We start from the raw sequence: 26,637 nt of genomic DNA on the forward strand, positions 1-26,637 counted from the left end.
GGGTTGGCAAGATCCCCTGGAGAAGGGGATGGCTACCCAGTCCAGTGTTCTTACCTGGACAATCTCACGGACAAAGGAGCCTAGCGGGCTACAGTCCATGGGGTTGCAAAGAGTCGGACACTACTGAGCAACTAACACACACATACACCAGCAGTACATAAGGGCTCCCTTTTCTCCACATTCTTGCCAACATTTGTTATTTCTTGTTTTTTTTTTTTTTGGTAATAACCATTCTTACAGGTATGAGGTGATATTTTATTGTAATTTTGATTTGTATCTCCCTGATGGTTAGCGATGTCGAGCATCTTTTCCTGTACTTGTTGGCCATTTGTTTGTCTGCTTTGGAAAAATGTCTATTCAGAGCCTCTGCTCATTTTTAAATTGGGTTGTTTGCTTTTCTATTAAGTTGTATAAGGGTTTTAAAAAAATATATTGTAGATTATAAATAAACTATATTCTAATAGAAAATAAAAGTTTTTAAAATATACTGTGGAAATTGTTTTATGTGCCAAAGGCAGAAGATACTATATACTGATTAGTAGGGCATTAAAATGTACATCCAAGAATCCTTGTAACAAACATTTTGAAATGTTCATACTGGTTTTAATATAAGAACTGTATTATGCAGGATTTGATTCTCCTTTATGTTTTTTCCCCAAAATATCTTAGATAATTTTACCAAAATTTTTGTAATAAAATCACAAGAGGGCAAATATTTCACGTGCTTTCTCCCTTCTCTTGTAGTGTAAGGCCTAAAACGTTCATGTGGTATCTTAACATCGTTGAACCTCACAGGGCTCAACAGTCTAACCATGAGTTCCCCTCTTCTCACCAGATATGCCTACCACCCAGTGGAAAAGGCTTTCAGCTGGTTAGTTCCCATATCTGCCAAACCATCTGTACCCTTCCTGGCCTTCAGCCTGTTGGGGTGTATCTCCCTGTCAGTCACAAAGTTAATCAAAGAAGCCAATCACATCCTTCCACAGCAACCAGGGAGCAAGCACCTCATCTACTAACATCTTGTTAGCAGAACTCCTGTCTTCCACCACTCCTGTTGTTTTACTGTGCTCCTGAGTGACACCACCCTGTGACCTGTCGTGTCCATCTCCCCTAGGACTTGAGGATACTCGACTCATAGACTGTGGTCAGTCTCACCTGTCTGGTATCTAGGTGTGTATTCAGATATCTCCAGAACTCTGAGGCAGGACTCCTCCATTGCTGCTAGCTGAGAAAAAAGCTGCCTACTCATTTTTACTGCTATTCCATGAGTTGTCAGCATCTACACTGAGAAAAAAATTTTTTTTTAAATTTCGCTGCGTTGGGCCTTAGTTGTGGCACATGGGATCTTCATTCCATCATGTGGGATCCTTCTTTGTAGTGTGGGCTCCCTAGTTGTGGCACATGGGCCTTCAAGTTGTGGCACATGCAGGTTCAGTAGTTGAGCCTCTGCAGGCTTAGTTGTTCTGACACGTGGGATCCTAGTTCCCCGACCAGGGATTGAATCTATGTCCCCTGCGTTGCAAGGTACATTCTTAACCACTGGACCACCAGAAAAGTCTCAAAAGATTTTTCTGAAGCTCAATTAACCTTCAAATAGGAATGCTAGATCATGTTGTCAACTTACATGTCTGTGACTGAAATTTTATTTTGCTGAGTCTACAAACTAATATTATACTTTTGCCCTATTTGTAAGACAGATAGGCTAAAATTAATGTAGGTATCATAGGTTAGGAGCCCTCATTAAGCTTGGAATCAAATAGAAAAGGATGTTTTTGGATTACTTCTTCAGGTTGGGTGCAAGTCGAGCATTAGAATAAAAGAACTGCAAGTTAAAGGGGGTGAGGCGAGGAAAAAAAAACTGAATTAAAATGGGAAAATGGTAGCAGAAACACATTCTCGTACTGCTGTGAGAATGTAAAATGGTATAATCACAATGAGAAGTTTGTCAGTAACACAAGTTAACCTGCAAAAAGCAAGTCTACTTTTGAAGTTAACTCACATATAAGCCTTATATATATATGTGCAAAACTGAAGTTTATGGAGGGATATTAATTGAGCATTATAAGAAAGCATAGGAAAATTTATAATATTTATTTGTAGAGTTTCATTTCTTAGAAAAGGGTTCAGTTACACATACTGTGGCCTACTTTGCAGTTGTTAAAATGAAAACACTTCTTGTGTACTGCTATGGAAACACATTTGTGTGAAGAAAAATATATACTTTCATATGCATATAGCACACATAGTATTTGAAATTACATATACATTTTGTATTCATGTGTGTGTATATGTAAATACCTATATTTTACTTTAAAATAACATCTGAAACAACAATGTCCTACTGTATAGCACAGGGAACTACATTCAATATCCTGTTATAAACCATAATGGAAAAGAATATGAAAAATTATATCTATGTATAACTGAGTCACTTTGCTGTACCGCAGAAATTAACATTATATATCAACTATATTTCAATACAATTTTAAAAGATGTCAAGATAAATTATTTTTATGAGAAGAGGAAAAATCTGTAAGGTTAAAAGCTAAAACCAAAATGCTGTGCATGCTAATATTAGCCACTGTATGTCTGAAATATATTGCAAAAGAGGTTGATCACATTTTAGTTAAATTTTATATCCTTTTAAATGTTAATCTATTCATGGTTTGTATATTTAAAATATGTTGTAATGATGATAACTGACATATAGGTATCCTTTGATGAGAACTTTACATTTCCCACTTGCCGGTCTTACTCATTTATCTAAATTTATATGAATGCAACTTTGATTCTTCTGATAGCCCAGAAGAATTTTCCTCTTAGATTCTGAGCCTGATTTATCTTCACTGTCCAAACAACAAAGAAGCAAAATGTTTTTCAATGAGATGTCATGACCAGGCATTAGGAATTAAAAGATGTTTCTCAACTTGTGGGCTCTTAAAATGCAGTCAAACCCATCAGTTCATGATAGAGTAGAGAGGGATGAAAACAACCCCTTAACAACAGTTTCAGGTGGACATAGTATTGTAAAATGTAAATAAGGTATTGCTTTTCTTTTTGTTCTAGTTTTCAGAGAACTCCTGCAATCAGTAGTCTAGAAAAAGGGACCAAAATTCATTCTGCCTTTTTCTACAGTGGGAAAATGTTATATATATTATAGCAAAGTCTCACTTTATCTGGGCTTCCCAGGTGACTCAGTGGTAAAGAATCTGCCTGCCAATGCAGTCGATTCAAGAATTCTATCCCTGGGTCAGGGAGATTCCCTGGAGGAGGAAATGGCAACCCACTCCATTATTCTTTCCTGGAGAATTCCGCGGACAGAGGAGCCTGGCAGGCTACAAGTCCATGGAGTCGCAAAGAGTCAGTCGGCTGAGCAAACACACACACACACACACACACACACACACACACACACACACACACACTTTATCCAGCTTTTCTCACCTGGAAACACGGCTTTGCTAATTACACTATATTACACAATATAGTGTAATACACCCTTTGTAACCTCGGAGACTTCAGCTGTAAAAACGACAGGAATTACTTACTATCTGTGGCATTTTGAGTGGAAAGAGCCTTGTAGGGAAGGGAGAGTTTGTTTGGATTATGAACCCACCTTCCAGATCTTCCACTCCTGGCCCTCAGGGTCATATTACTGACTTAATTGTGCAGAACTCTCATAAGCAGGCTTGAAGCCTGGGAAAAGAAGAGCCCCTCAGTCCACTGCTCCCAGTTCTCTGATCTGGTCCCATTCGGACACGCCTCCTCCCGGCCCCTGGACCCGTTGGACACGCCCCCTACCTCACGTCCCGCCCCCTGTCTTTGAGAAGTTTGAGCTGCGCAGGCGCAGTCCGGCGGTCACTCCCAGAAGTCTCCCGGCCCCACCCGGCGGCTACTTCTAAGTTTTACGACGTGGAGCCTCACGTCGCACAATCGACCAGGTGACTTTGGCCCCTGGTTCTTTTCCCGTATCCCATGTTGCAAACTGCGCGTGAGTGGCACCGTCTGAGGAGGAATCCAGCGTGGGTTGCCGCGGAGACGACTGTGCAGACTTAGCCAGAGCCCGCTAGGGACGGTGAGTGGCGGTGGGAGTGGGGTTGCGGGAGGCGCTCAAAGCCTGGACCGCCCGAGCGCCGCCGCGCGTGTCCGCCCGTCCCCTCGGGGCTGTGGGCGCTTGAGCAGCGGGGTTGAGGGGGCGCTGGGTTTTCTCTCTCTTTTAGGGTGAGTGCGATTGTGAGACTGAGAGGTGCGCGTTCGTTTTGTGTGACGGAGACACCGAGTGAGTGTTCTTTCTGTGAACGTGGATTACACAGAGCTCTTTGTCCCCGCCGCTGCTTCCAGGCTTCTCTCAAACATGTATGTCTCCCAAAGAATGTGGGCGCTGTTGGGAAATCTGTTTTTGAGTCCTGCAAGACACCTTCCAGCAATAAAGTACATACCGGCTGCTGAGATCGGAATTTTAAAATCTAGAATTGTCCCTGAGGCCAGGGTTCTGAGAGGCCACTTTGTAGCAAGGGGCCTGAGAGTCTGTCCTGGTCGCTGCCCACCCAAAATTGTAAATTCCCCCATTTCTCCTGCCGTCCAGAACTTTAAATAGCCTCCAGCACACTGTGTGCCTGCCAAAAGTTGTATTAATAATTAAATAATGTCCAGCTGTCAAAAGGCTGTTATTAAAAAAAGAATTGCCCCTGAGACAGGTTCCTACCCCTATCCTTCCTCGGATTACCCTTCCTGGAAGTTCTCTGGGGTTTATTTATACATTTGAGTATGAAAGCATTTCTTGAGCTCAGACGGCAGAAACCTGCTATGAGCCTTGATACAGATTCCACAGTCCTGCTTAATTTTGGTTTTATGTATGAGATCACGGCGGATTTAGTAGCTTTAAAGGATGGAAGACAATAAATGCTTAACATTGTCTTTATTGTGGTGTCATTCACCCTTCAGATTTCTATAAATCAATGACGAAAATATGAAGTTAATGTGATGAGTGCTTCTATATCAAAGGGCTGCTGCTGCTACTGCTGCTAAGTCACTTCAGTCGTGTCCGACTCTATGTGACCCCATAGACGGCAGCCCACCAGGCTCCGCCATCCCTGGGATTCTCCAGGCGAGAACAATGGAGTGGGTTGCCATTTCCTTCTCCAATGCATGAAAGTGAAAAGTGAAAGTGAAGACACTGAGTCGTGTCCGACTCTTCGCGACCCCATGGACTGCAGCCCACCAGGCTCCTCCATCCATGGGATTTTGCAGGCAAGAGTACTGGAGTGGGGTGCCATTGCCTTCTCCTATATCAAAGGGCTAGGTGGAGCTGATTTTCCAGTGTTCTGATCCAGGGGTCCTTTGTGTTTGGGGGCTTACAAGGGACCACAAACTCTTTGTAATTGTCTAGAATTACCGCATATATTTGTAAAAATGCATTTTTCAAAGGTGTGCATAACCTTAACAGATTAGACTTGGGTAACTGATCTGCAATGAAAGATTTTTATACTTTTGGATGATTTTTCACAAAATTAATGATTATACAAATGGAATGGTTAAGAAAATCACAGGACATCCACGAGTTAAAATATTATATAGATAATAAAATTCCTGTTCATAAGAATTAGTCATTACAGGAAAAGAATGGCTATGATCTAATGTTGAGCAATCTTAATATACTGTAGTTATAAAACAGTAGTCAAGAAAATTTGAAAGCAGCAGCTCATTTTATTTTTTTTTTAGCAGTTCATTTTAAAAAGAGAATTTTGTAAAAACTTTTGCAAGGATTGTAGACAAAATGATAATTGGTTTTTCAGAGAAGAATGAAAGTGTTCAGCTACATTTACTGAGCATTTTCTATGTACCCAGAACTTTTCTATCTACTTGGTATACATGTTCACATTAATTTGTGAAGGCAGTTTCCCTTTGCGTTGATGTTAGAGTGTTTATGGTGAAATGTCTCTAATTATCATCAGTGCAATACAGCTAAAGGGTATTCAGGAAGTGAATATACTTAAGTGGTATTTTAATCATGTTGAGTTTTTCATCATAGGTCTGAATTAACAAATCTTTTTAATGAGGAAAATACAGCCTCTTTCCAAAGTCATGTCTATAAATATTTTAATACTTTGAGATATCTTTATATTTTATTTATGATAATGGAATTAATACAGGTTTACTGCCAAAAAATAAGCCTGTGTTCACTTCCTTAAGGAACTTATTGAGAAGAAAGCAAGGATATTCCATAATCTCCCTAGAGATAATCACTTTAACATTTTGGTGTGTATATATATATATTTTTTATTCTATTTTTGTGTGGCTTTGTTTTGGAAGAATAAAATTGATCAAGTAAAGGAGACAAATGAGTCCAACTCATAGTTCAAAAAATCTAATCTAATCCAATAATAGATTTCTTTATACCCTGTATATGTAAGGAGAAGAGGGAAGGGCAGAGAATCTTGTGTGAAAAGCATTACAAACAGTTATGCCTTTTATTTATTACAAATGTTATTTGAAACAATTACCAGGGCACCATATTACTAAGGGAGACATCTTTTCAGAGTTAATAACTTAGAAGTTTTAGCGTACTTTCTGAAAAAATAACATTAATCTCTAATTTCCAGGTGTCTTGCAAGTACAAGCAATATTTACAAACATAGTTGTTATGCTAGAAAATAAAGATAATGTTTATAAATATTTATGTAAATATGTGAAGAATAAAATTGATTCTCCAGTTGTATTCTCAATTTTATCATACTATTCTTTGAACTGGTTTATGATTCTGAAAAGTTTTTCTTACTCTCTGTGGCTGCTGCAGACTGAGGAAACGCATAGTTTCTCTTTTCTTGTCTAATAATCTCTCTTTTTTAAAATAATGATTTTATAAAGCAGAAATCTATTTTCTCAAATGTAGCTCCTAAAATTTTATTAAATATTAGAATTATAAGAAAGAGGAAGCTCAAGAAGCACAAGTTTTAATATAATAAAACCAGGAAGCATCAGAATTAACTTGTTTTTATAATGAAATATTAAGGAATATGGAATGATTTTCTTCTTCAGTAATGATAGAAAATTTACATTAGTCATCATGATGTACAGTTTAGTATGTATATGGATTATTTTGCCTAGTCTTCAAAATAGTTATATATGATTTTTTTTATCCTTACTTTGCTGATGAGGAAATCAGCATTGAAATGTTTTTCTTAATTTCAGTGGGATGCCACCTCCTAAATTATGCATGCCTTCTTCACTGAGCAATTCTTTAAATATTGTTTTCCATTAGTTATATGGTTTAATATCATCCTTATTAAGAATTGCATGGCATATATGTCACAATATAGCAGACTATAATATATTTAACCTTTTTGCTTGCAGTGAGATTTTAATGTTTTTAATTGTGGACCATCAAAAATTATTCTCTGATGAACATCCTTGTGTATAAACTTTATAAATTTATATAGTTATTTCCTTTAAAATTTTTTGAAAAGTGGTATTTTGTAGTAAAAAAAATCATACTTCTTTTAATTGTTTAAAATATGCCAGACCTGGAAAGTAGAATATTTGAGGTAGTGTAATTACTAAAGACATAATTGCTTCCTTCAGAGCACTTATAATCTGTGAAGGAATTTAAAACCTGAATAGGAATAGGGCTTTCCTGGTGATTCAGTGGTTAAGAATCCACCTGGCAGTGCAGAAGACATAGGTTCAATCCCTGGTCCAGGAAGATTCCCACATGCCTTGGAGCAACTAAGCTGGTGTGCCACAACTACTGAGCCTGTGCTCTAGGGCCTCGCAAGCCACAGCTACTGAAGCCCATGCTCCACAACAAGAGAAACCATTGCAACGAGAAGCCTGCACACCGCAACTAGAGAATAGCCTGCAACTAGAGAAAAGCCAGTGCCACAGCAAAGACTCAGCACAGACAAAAACAAATAAATAAATAAATTTTTAAAAATTAAAAAACAATCTGAATAGGGATAATTCTAAGGTAGTAACTGATAAAGGCCACTGGTGAGAGTTAAGTGACCTGCCTAAAGGAGACATCTGGGTGACTGTAGTGACAGTAAGAATATAAACAAGTAATACTGAGCACATGGGATCTGTATGGCAATATAAGTGGATATTTTTACTATAACCTTTATATCTTGTAGATGTCATTCTAGTATGAGATGTATAGCAAAATTATAGGTAAAATAATTCAGTAGCTTTCTGGAGGGTATCATGACAAAACTGACTGGTTCAGAAACAAAAATTCTTCTGTCAAAAAGATCTGAAATAAAGATGCATTGAGACTGTCAGCACTTCACAAAAGAGATTACTCAGGGACTGTTCCCAAGTTTTTTGTAGCCAAAATTCCCACATAACTGAGAAAAAAGTATAAAATGAGATATTAGGATCCAAAGGAAACAAAAGCCATTTAGTAAAATAATGTGAATTTAAAGAAGAAAGAACTTTTGGGAAGTCTTCACCTTAAGTTAAAAAAATCTTTCAAATTCCTATGTAAATTGTTACAATGATTATGAGGTAACCTTTTAAAAGAAACAAGATCTAAGCAAAAAGATAGGGATTGCTTATGTCAAATTCTGATCACGGCAAAGGTGTATTTTATGTCTTCAGTAGTCTTATTTGATTGTTTCATGTATGGACTAAAAACAATTGAATACACAGTGATTCATTTCTAAAGACATCCCCACAAAAAAAAAAACAATGCAAAACATAACCAAAAATATAAGAGCTCTTAGTATGTAGACATACAAATTTCTAGACATTTCTATCTTCTGTTTTATGATTGTCATTCTTTTCTCTGTATTGATTAATATGCTGCTATATTTTATAAATAGAAATACATTAAACTTGACTTTTCTATGGATGTAAATGAAACATTTTCCACTTCGTTAAATATTCTTCCCAATTTAACATTTAATGACTACTTTGTATTCTAGTATATTGTTGGTCTGTCATATATTTAACTAATAAGGTTTGCTGGACTTAGAATGCTGAACATTTCTTGTCCATCTCTAATATTTTGATCAACTGCAACCACTTTCAAGGCCACAAAGAGGTTTTAATTTGGATTACATAACCTCTTTTCTGTCTTGAAGTTCGCAATGGAAAGAGGAAGATCTGCTCAGAGCAAGACACAGCTGCCCAATCTCAGATTCATATCAATCTGATCACAATGGTACATTGGTCATAAAATTTTCTACTGAAGTATCTGGGTCTGGGTTTCAATGCAGAAGTGACTCTGCAGCTGAAGCCTCTGGGAAATGAGTGAGGAATGCATTTGTCCAGAATCCTAACTTATCCAAGTTGGGTGTGATGGGAAGTGATTAGGAATCTGGAGTGGAAGAGCATAAATGGTGATATTAACTGAAGCCCAGTGTGGAAACCCTAAAGCACATCTGAAAGTCTTTCTCTTCTCCCAGGTCTGTGTTTTTTGGACTTGGCTTTTCTGATAGAGAAGCCCAGAGGACTGATCAGCTCTTACAGGTCTAAAACCATGGCCCATGTAAGTTAATGTTTCTCTTCTCATTGAAATATATGTGTGTTTTTTAGGTCATGTAAGCATTTTCATTAATTTTCCTGAAGTTTCCTAAGAGAAAGTTTGCGCAAATAACCTGTTTCCTAAATAAATAAATAACCTGTTTCCTAATCCAGAGAAATATGAGGTCAGATTACCTAGCACTGTCTCTGTTTGGCCCATTCGAAACTAGTGTTCATATCATTATTTCCCAGATTATTCAGTATATTTTAAGTGCCCATTTTTCAATTAAGGGCAGTGATGGAATAATGGGGCTTAAAGTTCTTTGAAGTAAAGATTTATGCTGTGCAGGTCAGATTTCTAGCTTGAAGTAGAGGCAGTTCAGTTTAGTCACTCACTTGAGTCCGACTCTTTGCGACTCCATGGACTGCAGCACGCCAGGCCTCCCTGTCCATCACCAACTCCTGGAGTTTACTCAAACTCATGTCCACTGAGTCGGTGATGCCATCCAGCCATCTCATCCTCTGTCGCCCCTTCTCCTCCTGCCCTCAATCTTTCCCAGCATGAGTCTTTTCCAATGAGTCAGTTATTTGCATCAGGTGACCAAAGTATTGGAGTTTCAGCTTCAGCATCACTCCTTCCAATGAATAGTCAGGACTGATTTCCTTTAGGAGATAGAGATAGTGGTTCTATTTAACTATCCATGGTAAGACTTTGATGTTTTCCACAGATGTGAGATTTCCAGGTAGATGAGGTGGAATTTTTCATTGAATGACCTGAATCTTAATGTGGTATGAAATTCTTGCTTTCTGTGGATTAGGTTATGATCGGGGCTTTTAACATGGCAGTCATGGATTTGCTAGGAAAGCCATGAGACATAAATACTAAGGCTATTTTGTTGTTGAAAGAGACATGTTATGTTTGTGTAACATCTGTATATTGACCAGCCTTCTTCAGTATCATTTACGTCAAATGAGTTATCTTTTACTGCATAATTAATTCCTCTGAAATTAATTAATTTAATTAATTACTCCATATCTTAAGGCAGCAAACATTTATCTCACAGTTTCAGTCAGTCAGCTATTGAGATGTGGCTTAGCTTGACTCTTCTGCTCTGGGTCTCATATAGGGTTATCAATGTGTTGGTCAGGTTTGCAGTCATTTTAAAGCCCAACTCTGAGTGGATCTGCATCCAAGCTCACTGAAGTGGTTGTAGACTTGATGCAACAAGATGGCTGTTGGATTGAGGGCCTCACTTCCTCAGTAGCTATTGCCTGGCAGCGGTTCTTGGTTTATTGTTACGTGGGCCTCTCCTTAGAGCAGCTCACAACATGGTAGCTGGCTTCCATGGAGTGAGCAAGTGAGACTGCAAGAGAGAATAAGCAATGTGGAAATCATAGCTTTTTATAAGCTAACGTTGAACATGACATTCCATCACTGTTCTATATTCTATCAGAAATAATTCTCTCAGTTCAGCTCACATTCAAAGGGAGAGGATTACATGAGGACAAAAATTCCAGGAAATGGAGATTATTGGTAATCAATAAAGTTACCTGCCACACTCAGAATAAGGAAAACGTTCAGTGAGAAATGGTAGATGACAACAACAATGCATATCAATATATGTAGTTGGTGAAAACAGGACCTTAGAATTGTGGGAAACTTTCCAAACGTTGTATATCTAATTGTGTAAATGATTAAATCTGATTTACTTATAAAATACAATGTCATATACCAAAATAATACATGGATTTATTGAACAAAGCAAAAATGCTTATGGCAATATCTGACATAATGAAGTACTTAATGCTTATTTCAAATCCTGAAAGATGATGCTATTAAAGTGCTGCAGTCAATATGCCAGCAAATCTGGAAAACTCAGCAGTGGCCATAGGACTGGAAAAGTTCAATTTTCATTCCAATCCCAAAGAAGGGCAATGCCAAAGAATGTTCAAACTACCACAAAATTGCATTCGTTTCACATGCTAGCAAAGTAATGCTCAAAATCCTCCAAGCTAGGCTTCAACGATATGTGAACCGAGAGCTTCCAGATATACAAGCTGGATTTAGAAAATGCAGAGGAACCAAAGATCAAATTGCCATCTGTTGGATCATAGAAAAAGCTAGAGAATCTAGAAACACATCTACATCTTCTTCATTGACTACACTAAAGATTTTGTATAGATCACAATAAACTGTGCAAAATTCTTAAAGAGATGGAAATACCAGACCACCCTACCTGCCTCCTGCAAAACCTGTATGCAGGTTAAGAAGCAACAGTTAGAACCAGACATGGAACAGTGGACTGGTTCAAAATTGGGAAAGGAGTATGACAAGACTGTATATTGTCACCCTGCTTACTTAACTTATATGCAGAGTACATCATGCGAAATGCCAGGCTAGGTGAAGCACAAGACGGAATCAAGATTGCCAGGAGAAATACCAGTAACTTCAGATATGCAGATGACACCGCCCTTATGGCAGAAAGTGAAGAAGAAATAAAGAGCCTCTTGATGAAGGGGAAAAGAGGAGAGTGAAAAAGCTGGCTTAAAACGCAACATTCAAAAAAATAAAAAGATTATGGCATACATTGCCATCACTTCATGGCAAATAGGTGGAGGAACAATGTAAGCAGTGACAGACTTTATTTTCGTGGGCTGCAAAATCACTGTAGACAGTCATGACATTAAAAGACATTTGCTCTTTAGAAGAAAAGCAATGACAATCCTACACAGCATATTAAAAAGCAGAGACATTACTTTGCTGACAAATGTCCATCTAATCAAAGCTATGGTTTTCCCAGTAGTCATGTGTGGATGTGAGAACTGGACAATAAAAAAGGCTGAGTGACAAAGAATTGATAACCTTCAAACTGTGGTGCTGGTGAAGATTCTTGAGAGTCCCTTGGACTGCAGGGAGATCAAACCCGTCAATCCTAAAGGAAATCAACCCTGAATATTAATTGGAAAGACTGAGGCTGAAGCTGAAGCTCCAATACTTTGGCCACCTGATGCGAAGAGCTGACTCATTGGAAAAGACCCTGATGCTGGGAAAGACTGAAGGCAGGAGGAGAAGGGGACGACAGAGGATGAGATGGTTGGATGGCATCACCGACTCGATGGACAATTTATGCAACCCAGTTTTCTAAAATTTGAAGAAATATTTATTGAGAATTTTTGAGGCAGATACTATTTGAACATTATTCTTGTGTAGGCTTTTTAATTTAGGAGGGAAACATTATTATTTTGTCCATTTCCAAATGGTTCAGATATTTAGAAGTATCCAGAGTATGGAAGACATTCGCCCTGTGTCAGCAGGCTTCTTAAAAAATACATATACATTGTGCTTCGGTTTCCTTCCACATTCTAGATTGCCAGTCACATGCTTTCATTTTCTCTTTTCCTGCAGAAAAGTCCATCAATTCCTCTGCTTCTACAATTTCTTCAGTGACACATGTATTTATGGTTTCAGGGATCGCTGACATTCAGTGACGTGGCCATAGGATTCTCTCAGCAGGAGTGGGAATGCCTGGATCCTGTTCAGAAGACTTTGTACCGGGATGTGATGATGGAGAACTATGGTAACTTGGTCTCACTGGGTACGTTCATCAGCCTCAAATAATTTAGGTTAATTTAGAATCTGCTCTATAGGCTGTGTATTTTTTCCACTGTGATTTACAGGGCTGCCTTTCAAGAAACTAACTAAATTTGTTTTTCCTCTTCCCCAAAAAGTTGATAAGCTTTGTCAGGTTAGAAATGGCAGCACCATTAAATACCTTAATCTTCCCTATCCTTCAATCATACTTATATCTCCATGTGTTCTCTTTTTTGTATTTGCATCTCTTCCATAATGACCAAGCAGCTACATTAGAAATTTGTGGCATATATTGTACAACATGGTCAAAGGATCCAAGTTTTTTGTTCATTTGTGTTCCAAACTGCTCTAATACTTCATTTTACGATTTGAAACAGTTTTAGGGATATTAGCTTATCACAGGGCCCTGAATTGCTCTCAGAGCCTCCACAGTTTGTATGATAATGGGTTGGGTAATTGGAATTTATTTAAAATTGTACCAAAAGCAGTTCATTTCCTAAAACAAAAGTCTTAATCTGATTTGTGGCTGAAAGTTGTGATTGGTGAAAATTACATTCAAAATGGAATGAATATCTTATAGCTGTCTTTTCTTGTGTCCTCTAGTGATACTAGAGCATAAGAATAAAATTAATAGTTAACATTTTGATTACTGTGTAGTAATCGTTATTCTAGGTACATTATGTGGTTTAACTTATTAAAATAACTTGAGTATTAACTGATTTAATTCCCATAACAGTACTATTATCCCCATTTTATAAAGGAGAATACTGAAGTGCAGTGGGTTTAAATGAATTGTTCAAGGTTATGCCAAAGGCAGGAATTGATTCCAGGCTTCAGAGTATCTTTTTAACCACAGTATGCTTGATCTCTAGAGTTAGAAGACATAATGAGTTTGAATTTTAAACACAGCAAAACAAAAACTTTACCTTACCAACTGATCTCTGTTCTTTAATTCTCTCATTCTTCTCTAAAATAGTCAATATCATTATGATCTTTTATAATCGTAATTATAATTTTAATCTTGGCTAGTTGCAATTTATTTCTCCATCCCGTGGCATTCTTTTTTCTTTAAAGCAGGCCATTCCATTTCTAAGCCAAATGTAATTACCTTACTGGAGCAAGGAAAAGAGCCCTGGCTAGTTGTGAGAGAAGAAACAAGAAGTTGGTGTACAGGTAAGAGCCAGTCAGGCAGAAGACATCTGTGTAAGTGATAGCCCAGGTGGAATGCACTTGGTAAACATATCCTTGAAACATTAGTTGGAAAGTTTCCTTCTGGTGATGTGTGCTAAGTTGCTGCATTCATGTCCAACTCTTTGTGACCCCGTGAACTGTAGCTCACCAGGATCCTCTGTCCATGGCATTTCTGAGCCAAGATTACTGGAGTGGGTTACCAGATCCTCCAGGGGATCTTCCTGACCCAGGGATCAAACCTGAGTCTCCTGCATTGCAGGTGGATTCTTTACCGACTGAGCCACCAGGGAAGCCCAGAAACTGCATGTTTAACAATCTTAGAAAGTTTACATTGCTCCATTCCACTTACTCCATCTCCTTTTCTTTTTTTTTTCCATATCCTTTTCAACACTTGATCTTGTCAGTCACTTAAATTCTAGATACTACGGTTGGTATGTAGTAGTATCTTAGTGGTTTTAATTTGCATTTCCATGACTAATGACCTTGAGTTTCTTTCATTTACCGATCATTCATATTTTTAGGAGTATTTGTTCAAATCTTTACCCATTTGAAATCATTATTTTCTTACACTTGAGGGGTAACTGTTCTTTATTTTGCAACAGAAGGAAGTTGTTTTGGAACATTAAAAACATTTTCCCCACAATTTCTCTTACCTATTTTATTAATATCTTAGAAGGAGTTTTAAAATTTTTATATATTCTAATATATCAAATTCCTCTTTTATGATTTTTTTTTGTATACTATAAAATAAATCTTTGCCTACCCCAAGGTGGCAAAGTTTTTTCCCCTATTTTTTCTTGACCTTTTTTAAGTTTTGCTTTTACATTTAGTTCTGTATTCATTTTGAGTTAATTTTTTATTACAGTGTGAGTAGGGTTCAGGACTAACGGTTTTCCTATGGATACAGTTATTCTAGCACCATTTTTTAAAAAAGGAATTTCCTTTCCCCTTTGGATTGCTTTGGCACCCCGTTGGGTTATATGTGTATGTGTCTGTTTCTGGTCTCTGTTGCGTTCTTCATGTTGGCATAGAAAGTGAGAATCTTGAGGTAGATTTTTTCATTTGTGACCTTTGTTGAATTGAGGTAGTTTTATTTTGTTCCTAGTTTGCTGCTTTCTTTTTTGTTGTTGTTTGTTTTTTCTATGAATGGGCGTTCAATTTTGTCAAATGCTTTATCTGAGTCTATTAAAAATTTTTTTCAAAACTTGACATTTCTTGTGTCCCCTCGTAATCCTTCCTCCTCTGTCTCCTTTCAACTTCCCTAGGTAAGCACTGATCTACTTTCTACTTTCTATCACAATTGAGTTGATTGCATTTTCTATAGTTTTATATAAACATGATAGTGTGAAGTTTTCCATCTTCCTTTAGTCAGTGTAATTATGTTGAAGTTCATCATGTTTCTATTTGTATTTTACTGTTTATTGCTCAGTACTATACCAGTATTTGATTATACCGTAGTTTGTTTCTTCATTATTTGTTGATGGACATTTTTGGTTTTTAGCAATAACAAGTTAAGATGCTGTAGACATTTGTTTACAAGTTTCTGAATGGATGTATGCTTTCATTTCTTTAGGCTAAATACTGAGCAGTTGAATGCCTGGATTATATGGGATGTGTATGATTAAATGTGTAAGATTTAAAATTCAAATTTTATTTATTTTTGGCCATGCTGGGTCCTTGCTGAGGCTCAAGGGCTCTCTCTAGTTGCAGCAAGTGGGGGCTACTCTCTAGTTGCAGTGTGTGGCTTCTTATTGTGGTGGCTTCTCTTGTTGCAGAGCATGGGCTCTAGGGTGTGGGTTTCAGTAGTTGTGGCTCACAGGCTTAGTTGCCTGGTGGCATGTGGAATCTTCCTGGATCAGGGATTGTACCTGCGTCCCCTGCATTGGCAGGTGGATTCTTAACCACTGGACCACCAAGGAAGTCCAAGATTTTAAATTTAGATAAATAAAATTATATATTTAAATTTGTAAGAAACTTTTGTAGAGTTTTTATACCATTTCACATCTCCACCAGCTCTAAGAGAAGGGTGGATCCTCCATATCTTATGAACAATTGGTATGATCAGTCTTTTCAATTTTGGCCTTTCAAATAAGTATATAGTGGCATTTTGTTGTGGCTTAAATCTGATTCTCTGTAATGGCTAATGATATTGAGTATCTTATTTACTGTTTCTTTGGTGCAGTATCTTTTAAAATCCTTTCTCTGTTTTCTTATTGAACTTGTGAGTTACTTTTCATATTCTACATTAAAATATAATGTTTTTAATATTCTCTTTTTCATTGTGATTTTCCCTTTCATTCTTGTAGCAGTATGTTTTGGAGAACAAGTTTTTAACTTTCACAAAATTGAGTTTACCTATTTATTCTTTATGAATCATGACTTTTGGTGTATCTAAGAATTCTCCTTGCTGTCCAAGGGACTCTTAAGAGTCTTCGTCAACACCACAGTTCAAAAGCATCAATTCTTTGGCACTCAGGCTTTCTTTATAGTCCAACTCTCACATCCATACATGACTACTGGAAAAACCATAGCTTTGACTAGACTGACCTTTGGTGGCAAAGTAATGTCTCTGCTTTTTAATATGCTGTCTAGGTTGGCCATAACTTTTCTTCCAAGGAGCAAGCGTCTTTTAATTTCATGGATGCAGTCACTATCTGCAGTGATTTTGGAGTGCAAAAAAATAAAGTCTGTCACTGTTTCCACTGTTTCCGAATCTATTTGCCATGAAGTGATGATCTTAGCTTCCTGAATGTTGAGTTTTAGGCCAACTTTTCACTTTCCTCTTTCACTTTCATCAAGAGGCTCTTTAGTTCTTCTTCGCTTTCTGCCATAAGTGTGGTGTCATCTGCATATCTGAGGTTATTGTTATTTCTCCCAGCAGTCTTAATTCCAGTTTGTGCTTCATCCAGTCCAGCATTTCTCATGATGTACTCTGCATATAAGTTAAATAAGCAGGGTGACAATATACAGCCTTGACATATTTCTTTCCTGATTTGGAACCAGTCTGTTGTTCCATGTCCAATTCTAACTGTTGCTTCTAGACCTGCATACAGATTTCTCAGGAGGCAGGTCAGGTGGTCTGGTATTCCAGCCAGTCCATCCTAAAGGAAATTGGTCCTGAATATTCATTGGAAGGACTGATACTGAAGCTGAAACTCTGATACTTTGGCCACCTGATGTGAAGAACTGACTCATTTGAAAAGACCCTGAAGCTGGGAAAGATTGAAGGTGGGAGGAGAAGGGGACAACAGAGGATGAGATGGTTGGGTGGCATCACTGACTCAATGGACATGAGTTTGAGTAAACTCCGGGAGTTGGTGATGGATGAGGAGCCTGGCATGCTGCAGTCCATAGGATCACAGAGTCGGACACGACTGAGCGACTGAACTGAATTGAACTGAACTGAAGAATTCTTTGCCTAGCCCAAGGTCACACATTTTTTTCCTGTTTTCTTCTAGAAGTTGCACAGTTTTGTTTAATGTTCAGGTCTGTGATCCATTTTTTATTTCATTTTTATTTATGAAAGTCTGTATTCTTTTTTTCTTTTTCCTTTTTGGCATATGGGTATCCCAGTTGTTCCTGCATCATTTCTTTATTCACTATTGCCTTTGAAATGATGAAAGTAAAATTTTCACATATGTATTGATCTATTTCTGATAATTGATCTATTTCTGTTCCATTGGTTATGTGTCAATTTGATGTGTCTTGCTGATTATGTATCTTCATAAGTCTTATAATTAAGTAGTGTTATTTAGTCCTTGTATTACAGTCTTTGCAAAGTTTATTCTAGATCCTTTGCATTTCCTTATAAATTTTAGGATCAGCTTGTCAGTTTCATCATAGACAACAAAAATGTTTGCTAGGATTTTTTAATGAAATTACATTAAATCTATAAATCAATTCAGCAATAATTATTGACCTCTTAATAATACCAAGTTTTACATCCCATGAACATGATATATCTCTCCATTTATTTATTTATTCATATTTCTCAGCAGTGTTTTGTAGTTTATAGTGTACAGGTCTTACACATACTTTTTGAGATATATCCCTCATGATATTTTTGGTACTACTTTAAAGTTTTTAAAATTTGAATTCCTGAGTGTTCTCTCATATTTATTGTACATGTTGACTGTATATGCTTCACCCTTGCTAAACTGGGTTGTTATCTTCTAGTAGCTGTTTTGTAGATTACATTTGACTTTCTACATGTATGATTAAGTAATCTTGATGAATGACATTTTTGTTTCTTAGCTTTTTTCCTGCATGCCTTTATTTATTTTCTTGACTTGCTGCACTGCCTGGAACTTCTAGTCCAATGTTGAATAGAAGTGCTGAGACCATAACTTTTTATTGTTCCTGATCATATGTGGTAGGCATAATTCTCTCACCATTGGATATGATGTTAGCTGTGGGTTTTTGGCAGATGATCTTTATTAGGATAAGTTCTTTTTTTCTCATTTGCTGTAATTTTTTTTTTAGATTTTCTTTAATGTGAACTATTTTTTTGAAGTCTTTATTGAATTTGTTACAATATTGTTTCTGTTATTTATGTTACGGTTTTTTGCCTGCAAAACATGTGGGATCTTAGCTTCCCGACCAGGGGTTGAACCCACACCCCCTGCATTGGAAGTCTAATTCTTAACCATTGGATCACCAGGAAAGTCCCTGCTGTGAGTTTTTATGAGGGACAGATATGACTTTTATTAAATGCTTTAAAAAAAATTTTTTTAGACATGATCCATATGGGTTTTCTAGTTAATTATATTGATGGAATTTTCAAATATTAAACCAGTCTTGTATTCCTGAGATTGATCATTGATATGGTCTGAATGTTTCTATACCCCAGTGTGCACGTATTGAAATCCTAACCCCCAAAGATAATGGCATTTGGAGGAAAAGCCCTTGGAATTTGCTTAGGGCATGAAGGTAGAGCCCTCATGAGTAGAATTAGTGTTCTTATTAAGAATTCCCACACAGATTCCTAACCCCTTACACTGTATGAGAATGCATTGAGAGGGTACTGGCTATGAACTAGGAAGAAGGCCTTTCCCAGAATATGATCTTACTGGTCCCTTGATCTTGGACTTCTCAGCCTTTGGAACTGTGAGAAATAAATTTCTGTGTTTATGAGCTACCCAGGGTATTTTTTGTTACAGTAGCCCAAATGGACTAAGACAGGCATAATGTATTATCTTTTTTATATGTTGATCAATTCTGTTAAGATAGTGTTTAGTATTTTGCATATATGTTTACAAAGACTTCCCAGATGGTTCAGTGATAATCCACCTGCCAAGCAGGACCTGCCAAGCAGGTTCATCCCTGGGTCAGGAAGATTCCCTGGGGAAGGAAATGGCAACCCACTCCATTATTCTTGCTGGGTAATTCCATGGACAGAGGAGCCTGGCAGGCTACAGTCCATAGGGTCACAGAGTTGGACATGACTGATCAGCTAAGCATGCACACAAATATATTTACAAGATTTTATACTGTGTAATTTTCACTTCTTATGATGTTTTTCTCCTGTTTGGTATCAGAATAACCAGCTGCATAGAGTGATTCACTCCTCAATTTTCTGAAAGAGTTTGTTTAGAATTGGTAGTACTTCTTCACTAAGTATTTGAAACAATTCACCAGTGAAATCACTTGTGCTTGTAATTTTCTTTGTGGGGAGGTTTTCAAATTGTTTTGTAGGTATAGTGTTGCCACACTGATTTATATCCTCATGCACATGTCATTGTTGGTAAGGGTGAATGTTGTACTGATCCATACCCAAACAGGCTTCCCTGATAGCTCAGGTGGTAAAGAATCCGCCTGCAATGCAGGAGACCCGGGTTCGATCCCTGGGTTGGGAAGATCCCCTGGAGAAGGAAAAGGCTACCCACTCCAGTATTCTGGCCTGGAGAATTCCATGGACTGTATAGTCCTTGGGGTCTCAACAAGTTGGACACGACTGAGCGCCTTTCACTTTCACATACCCAGATACCAAATTAAGAAATCTCCTTTTCTGGCTACTTTTGTCCCAGCGTTCCCCCCTTGCTTTATAGTTTGTCAGTGCTCCCTTTCATTGTTCTTATAGCCAGAAATATTGTGGAGTTTCTGTTGGAATTTTTGTAGCCCATGCTTACCCCACAATAACTGGGACCTGCCCTTGAAACACGGACATGAAAATGACTTAAGCAAGAAACTCAGCTCAGTCTCAGCTGCTTTGTAAAGTCTTAACTCCTTTCCAAAGCCCTCATGATTTATTTACAGCCTTAATGTAGTTAACTTTTATGTTTTGTCAAGTGTTAATTGTTGAAGTCAGTGAGAAAGGGGGTAGGCCATAGGAATTTCATGCTGCCATACTGGTACTAGAACTTCTTTGATTAGAGTTATTTAATGATGAGAAACAATTTTTATCTCTTGTATCACTGCTGATTCATTGCTTTTTATCGCATGGTTTTTACCTGTCACAATCACTTTTATGCCACTATTTTTTTTTATTTTTTGGCCAGGTTAAACTTTCTAAGCCTTTGAATTCTTCCTCTCTTTTTGGCATAAGAGTCTAAATTTTCCCTTTGTCCAGCTATGCTGTATCCATTTTTTTAGATCTAGATATTGAGAAATTACAGTACAGGTGTTAAAATATGTTTATTACTTCTTTTTTTCCTGGCAGCTTTTTTTCTATTTCTTCTGTAGCATCTGATTGGTTTAGGCTTTCTCTTCTGTGGTCAGTTTTGATAAATTTTCCTAGAAAGTAATCCATACTTTCAAAAGTAGTCATGTAGTATGATTCATACAAATTATAACTTACAGTTTAAATAAATTCCTATTTCTTTTAATTCCTCTGGTGGTTCTTGTTTTCCTCTTATTATTATTTGTTTTTAATTGTCTTTTTTAATTGATTTATGTAACACTTCTTATAATGATTTTTTAAAAACACCAGCTCTTCATTTGTTAATGCTACTGTTTTCTAACTCATTATGTTCTACTTTTATCTTTATTTTACTGCCCTCCTCTGCTTTGTTGTTTATTTTTTACATATTAGGCTTTGAGTCTCAAATCACTTTTTTGTAGAGATAATTATTTTAGGTTTTGTGTTCTCTGCCTGGTGATACAATGCCCAAGATTCAGATATGGGCTTGTTTTCTGTGTGGTCCACTTAATAGAATTCTTTTATTTTAGTTTTTCCTTCCTGTCGTGATCTAGCCTTTTTGGAGAAAGCATTTTCATTTCCACATGAAAGCTCTTTTGGTTTCTAGTATTTATTAATTTCCATTGTTATCAATTTTGAAGCATGTTGTTAATATTCTTTCAATTTTTTATACACATACCACACCATATGCTAGTTACAAGAAGATATTCTTTGCCCTCATCTCATAGCCTCCTCATTAAACACTTTGTATTTTGATCAAGATACTTCACAGAGACTTTATCATTCAGCCCCCAACTGCTAATTGTTTTTCATATAATTATTGGTGCTCTTCTAGACTCTTTTGTATAATTCAAGTTCCCTCTTTTGCCCAAAGTCCCTAAATGTTCAAAATACTACATGACTTGTAGGTATACCTGGTATATATCAGAGAACTGATTGACAAACTTTTCTGGGGATGACCAGAATGGTTGATGATGATGATGTGATGTTTAGTCGCTAAGTTGTGTCCAACTCTTGTGACCCCATGGACAGTAGCCTGCCAGGCTCTTCTGTCCCTGGGATTTCCCAGGCAAGAATACTGGAATGGGTTGCTATTTCAGTCTCCAGAAGATCTTCCCAAATAAGGGATCGAATCCATGTCTCCTGCATTGGTAGGCAGATACTTTACCATCAGGGTAAAGCCTTGATCAGAATGGTTGGCCTTGGTTAGAAAGGAAAGCTAGAGAGGACCTGAGAAAAGCTATGAAGGAATGAATGAGATTGAACATCTATAAGGATGATAAATAATAAAGTGTCAGGGGAGGAGTAACTAAGCAAAGACCCTCAGTATCTTAATTTATTATGAAGAATAAATAAAAGCACATGTGGCTATGCACAGAGGTAAAGAGTCACAGTGGTGGAAATGAATATTTTTAGAGGAATTGTAATTGAAGACTGATCAGGTATAAATAATTGCCTTTTGAAATTTTATATATGTACATATTTATATTTTAGATAGAAATGGTATTTAGAGATGGCTGATACTGGCTCTCTAGGGACAAGATTTTGCATATCATCCTAAGTCTAGTTTCAGTTACATTACACTGATAGCTTGAAATTACCTGTGGTGGGACTCTTTACACCATAGACATTGGCAAACACTATAAATCAGGGCTGGATGTGTCTGTGTGTGTCTTTGTAGAGCTGGTTGTTAAACATTTACCAGCACTGTACTGCATAAACTTACTTTTTCTGAGCCCTCCTTTTAAATTTTCAAGTTTTATAACTATTTTAGAGTTCTTTAAACCATCTCTACTGGGTGAAATTTTCAGTTTTTCTCTTAATTCTATAAAATGTTTTGTGGTCAAAGGAACTTTTTTCTTATTTGTTTTAGATTTGGACTCAAGATATGAAATAACCAGCAATGGAAAAGCATACATTTATAAAAAACGTTCATCTCTTACTCTACATCACAGAATTGGTAATGGAGAGAAACCATATGAATGTAAGGAATGTGGGAAGGCCTTTAGTCGTCATACAGACCTAAAAGTACATCAAGTAATTCATACTGGTGAGAAACCGTATGAATGTAAGGAATGTGGGAAGGCCTTTAGTCGTCCTACAGATTTAAAAGTACATCAAGTAATTCACACTGGTGAGAAACCGTATGAATGTAAGGAATGTGGGAAGGCTTTTAGTCGTCTTACAGACTTTAAAGTACATAAGAGAATTCATACTGGTGAGAAACCCTATGAATGTGAACAGTGTGGGAAGGCTTTTAGTCGTGCTTCCAACCTTGCTCAACATGCCAGAGTTCATACTGGTGAGAAATCCTATGAATGTAAGGAATGTGGGAAGGCCTTCAGTGATGTTGGAACACTTAAAATACATCAGAGAATTCATACTGGTGAGAAACCGTATGAATGTAAGGAATGTGGGAAGGCCTTTAGTCAAGCCTCAAACCTCATACAACATGACAGGATTCATACTGGTGAAAAACCCTATGAGTGTAAAGACTGTGGCAAGGCCTTTAGTCATGCTTCACATCTTGTTAGACATGAGAGAATTCATACTGGTAAGAAACCCTATGAATGTAAGGAGTGTGGGAAGGCTTTTAGGAGTAGCCATCAACTTACTATACACCACAGATTTCATACTGGTGAGAAACCGTATGAATGTGAGGCATGTGGGAAGGCCTTTAGTGTGTATGGACGACTTACTCGACATCAGAGTATTCACAGTGGTGAGAGACCTTTTGAATGTAACAAATGTGGGAAGTGCTTTAGGCTCAGTTCAAGCCTTAAAGTACACCAGAGTATTCATACTGGTGAAAAACCCTTTGAATGCCACAAATGTGGGAAGTCCTTTAGGCTTAGTTCAATGCTTAAGGTACATCACAGAATTCATACTGGAGAGAGACTTTGTGGGATATATGTGTAGTAGACAGTGGAATTATACAACTTGTAATGAAGAGAATGTGAGAGGATTTTATATGGTTCAGTTCTTATAAGGCATCAAATAATTTAGGAACTCCTTGGAATTCAAGCAACGTTTAAAGTTTTTCAGTTATGACCCAAATACTGTTCACCTCCAGAGAATTTATATTGTACTTTATGTTAACAAGTCTTTTATGGCATTCCCCTTTTGTTACTATTCACTGAGTGACCAAGCTCTTTGGCCAAGGTTGCAAAGCAGATAAGTGCCTCCAGTTCCCTGATTGTGGAATTAAGATCCAGCAAGCCATGCAGCATGGCCAAAAAAGGAAAAAAGAAAAATAAAAATCTCCCAACAAAGAAAAGTCCTATGCCTGGTGGCTTCACTGGTGAATTTAAACAAGAATGAATGAAAAAAAGTTTTCTCAAACTTTTCAAAAAAATTGAAGAGGAGGGAATACTTCCTAACTGATACTGTGAGACCAGTGCAACCCTGTTAACAAAACTACTAAAAAACCACTACAGTAAAGAAAACTACAGAGCAATGTCTCTTATGATCAAAGTACTGGCAAACAGAATTCTGCAGCATATTAAAAGGATTGTACACAATCACCAAATGGATTTATTCCTAGAATGCAAGCATGGTTCATCATATGAAAGTTTACCAATGTAATATGGCACATCAGCAAAATGAAGGAAAAAACATGATCATGTCAACCGATATAGAAAAAGCATTTGACAAAATTCAACACCCCTTTATAATAAAAACACTCAACAAAATAGGAATAGAAGGAAATCATCTCCATTGTAACAATAGGTATATATGAAATTATCTCCACATAATAAAAGCTATATGGAGAGAACAGCATCGAAACATGTATATTATCTATGGTGAAACAGATCACCAGCTCAGGTTGGGTGCATGAGACAAGTGCTCGGGCCTGGTGCACTGGGAAGACCCAGAGGGATGGGGTAGAGAGGGAGGTGGGAGGGGGGATCGGGATGGGGAATACATGTAAATCCATGGCTGATTCATGTCAATGTATGATAAAAACCACTACAATATTGTAAAGTAATTAGCCTCCAACTAATAAAAATAAATGAAAATAAAATAAAAGCTATATGAAAGACCAATAGGAAGCATAATACTTGATAAAAGACAAGATTTTTTATCTAACATCAAGAAACAAGACAAGCATGTCTGCTTGTACCACTTCTATTCAACACACACTGAAAAGTTTCAGCAGATCATTATGCAAGAAAAACAAAGGCATCCAAATTGCAGAGGAAAAAATAAAATGATCTCTGTTATTAGGTGACATGATGTTATATGTAGAAAACCCTTAAAAGACTAAAAAAGAAATCTGTTAGATTTGATAAATGAACTCAACAAAGTTTCAGGATGCAAAGTCAACATGTAAAAATCAGTTGCATTTCTGTACATTAACAAAAAACAAAATTAAAAGGAAATTTCAAAAACAAGTCCATTTATAATAGCATCAAAAAGGATGAAATAGTGAAATTAACCAAGGAAGTATAAGTACAATGAAAGCTACAAAATAAGAAATTAGAGAAGACGTAAATAAATGGAGAAACATCCCATGTTCATAGATCAGAAGACACTGTTATTAAAATGCCAGTGCTACCCAAAGCAATCTACAGATTCAAAGCAATCCCAATCAAAACCCCAATGATGCTTTTTGCAGAAATACAAAACCCCACCCTGAAATTCAAATGGAATCTCAAAAGGATCTCTAGTCGCCAAAACAATCTTGAAAAGAACAAATCTAGAGGACTCACATTTCCTGATTTCAAAACTTACTATGAAACTTTAGTAATCAAAACAGTGTGGTATCTGCATAAAGACAGACATATCCACAAGTGGAATAGAATAGAGAGCCCACAAGTAAACCCTTACATATATAGTCAAGTGATTTTGACAAGGCTACCAAGACCATTCAATGAGGAAAGTACTTTTTTCAACAAATATAGCTGGGAAAACTGGATGTCTACACTGAAAAGAATGAAGCTGGACCCTTACCTAATGTCTTGTACAACAACTATCTCAAAATAGACTGAGGACCTAAACACAAGACTTAAAACAGAACTTTTAGAATAAAACAGGACAAAACTTTCATGACAATGGATTTGGCAATGTTTTCTTGGATATGACATCAAAGACACAGCAAAAGAATTGGACTTGATGAAATTTAAAAAAATTGTATCAAAAGACAGTGTCCATTCAAACAATATCATTGAAACTAATGGAGTATCATTTTCAATAGGTTATTTTTGGAAATCACTTGTCTATAACTATGTATCTTCTTCATTAGATGAGAATGTGTAGATCATTGTCACCTGAAGGAAGAAAGAAAAAACAGGCACTATCCACAGAGTGAAAGGCAGTCCACAGAATGGGGGAAAATATTTGCAAATTTGATAAGCAATTATATCCAGAATGTAGAGAAACTTCTAAAACTCAACATCAATTAAAAAAAAAAAAACAAAAAAATGGGTAAAAAACTTAAATAGACATTTCTCCAAAGAAGATATATGAATGGAGAATAAGCACATGGAAATACTCTTAACATCACTAATCATTAGGGAAATACAAATCAAAACTACCATGAGGTGCCACCTGACATCTATTAAGATCCTACTATTGGGAAAAAAAAAACAAAAACAAAAAGAAGTGTTGGAAAGGATATAGAGAAATTGGAACCTATCTTCACTACTGGTGGGAATGTAAAATGGTACAACCATTGTAGGAAGTGTATGTATTTCCTCAAAAGGTTAAAAAGAGAAGTATGTATGATCCAGCTGTAGGTATAATTGAGGTCAGG

At 36.9% G+C, this 26,637-nt stretch overlaps 1 protein-coding gene across 2 annotated transcripts; it reads left to right on the forward strand.

Annotated features, from left to right (window-relative positions):
- The first annotated feature begins 3,857 nt into the window (after positions 1 to 3,857).
- Positions 3,858 to 24,753, forward strand: LOC122687767 (zinc finger protein 607-like). Of its 2 annotated transcripts, none has more exons than XM_043893391.1 (5): positions 3,858 to 4,075; positions 9,405 to 9,487; positions 12,932 to 13,058; positions 14,129 to 14,227; positions 22,756 to 24,753. In XM_043893391.1, exons 2-5 carry the CDS (start codon positions 9,479 to 9,481, stop codon positions 23,799 to 23,801), a joined length of 1,281 nt encoding a protein of 426 aa, XP_043749326.1. In that variant the 5' UTR covers positions 3,858 to 4,075; positions 9,405 to 9,478; the 3' UTR covers positions 23,802 to 24,753. The 2 variants fall into 2 exon arrangements, with proteins under 2 accessions (XP_043749326.1, XP_043749335.1); XM_043893400.1 differs by having other exon boundaries at positions 14,132 to 14,227.
- Positions 24,754 to 26,637: the final 1,884 nt, after the last annotated feature.

This window comes from Cervus elaphus, chromosome 4 (genome assembly GCF_910594005.1).
Source record: "Cervus elaphus chromosome 4, mCerEla1.1, whole genome shotgun sequence".
NCBI lineage: Eukaryota > Metazoa > Chordata > Mammalia > Artiodactyla > Cervidae > Cervus > Cervus elaphus.

What these genes read in the sequence shown, in the direction of transcription:
- LOC122687767 (XM_043893391.1), top strand. An exon ending in TGGTAACTTGGTCTCACTGG is followed by an intron (nt 13,059 to 14,128) that starts GTACGTTCATCA and finishes TTTTCTTTAAAG; the next exon opens with CAGGCCATTCCATTTCTAAG. An exon ending in AACAAGAAGTTGGTGTACAG is followed by an intron (nt 14,228 to 22,755) that starts GTAAGAGCCAGT and finishes TATTTGTTTTAG; the next exon opens with ATTTGGACTCAAGATATGAA.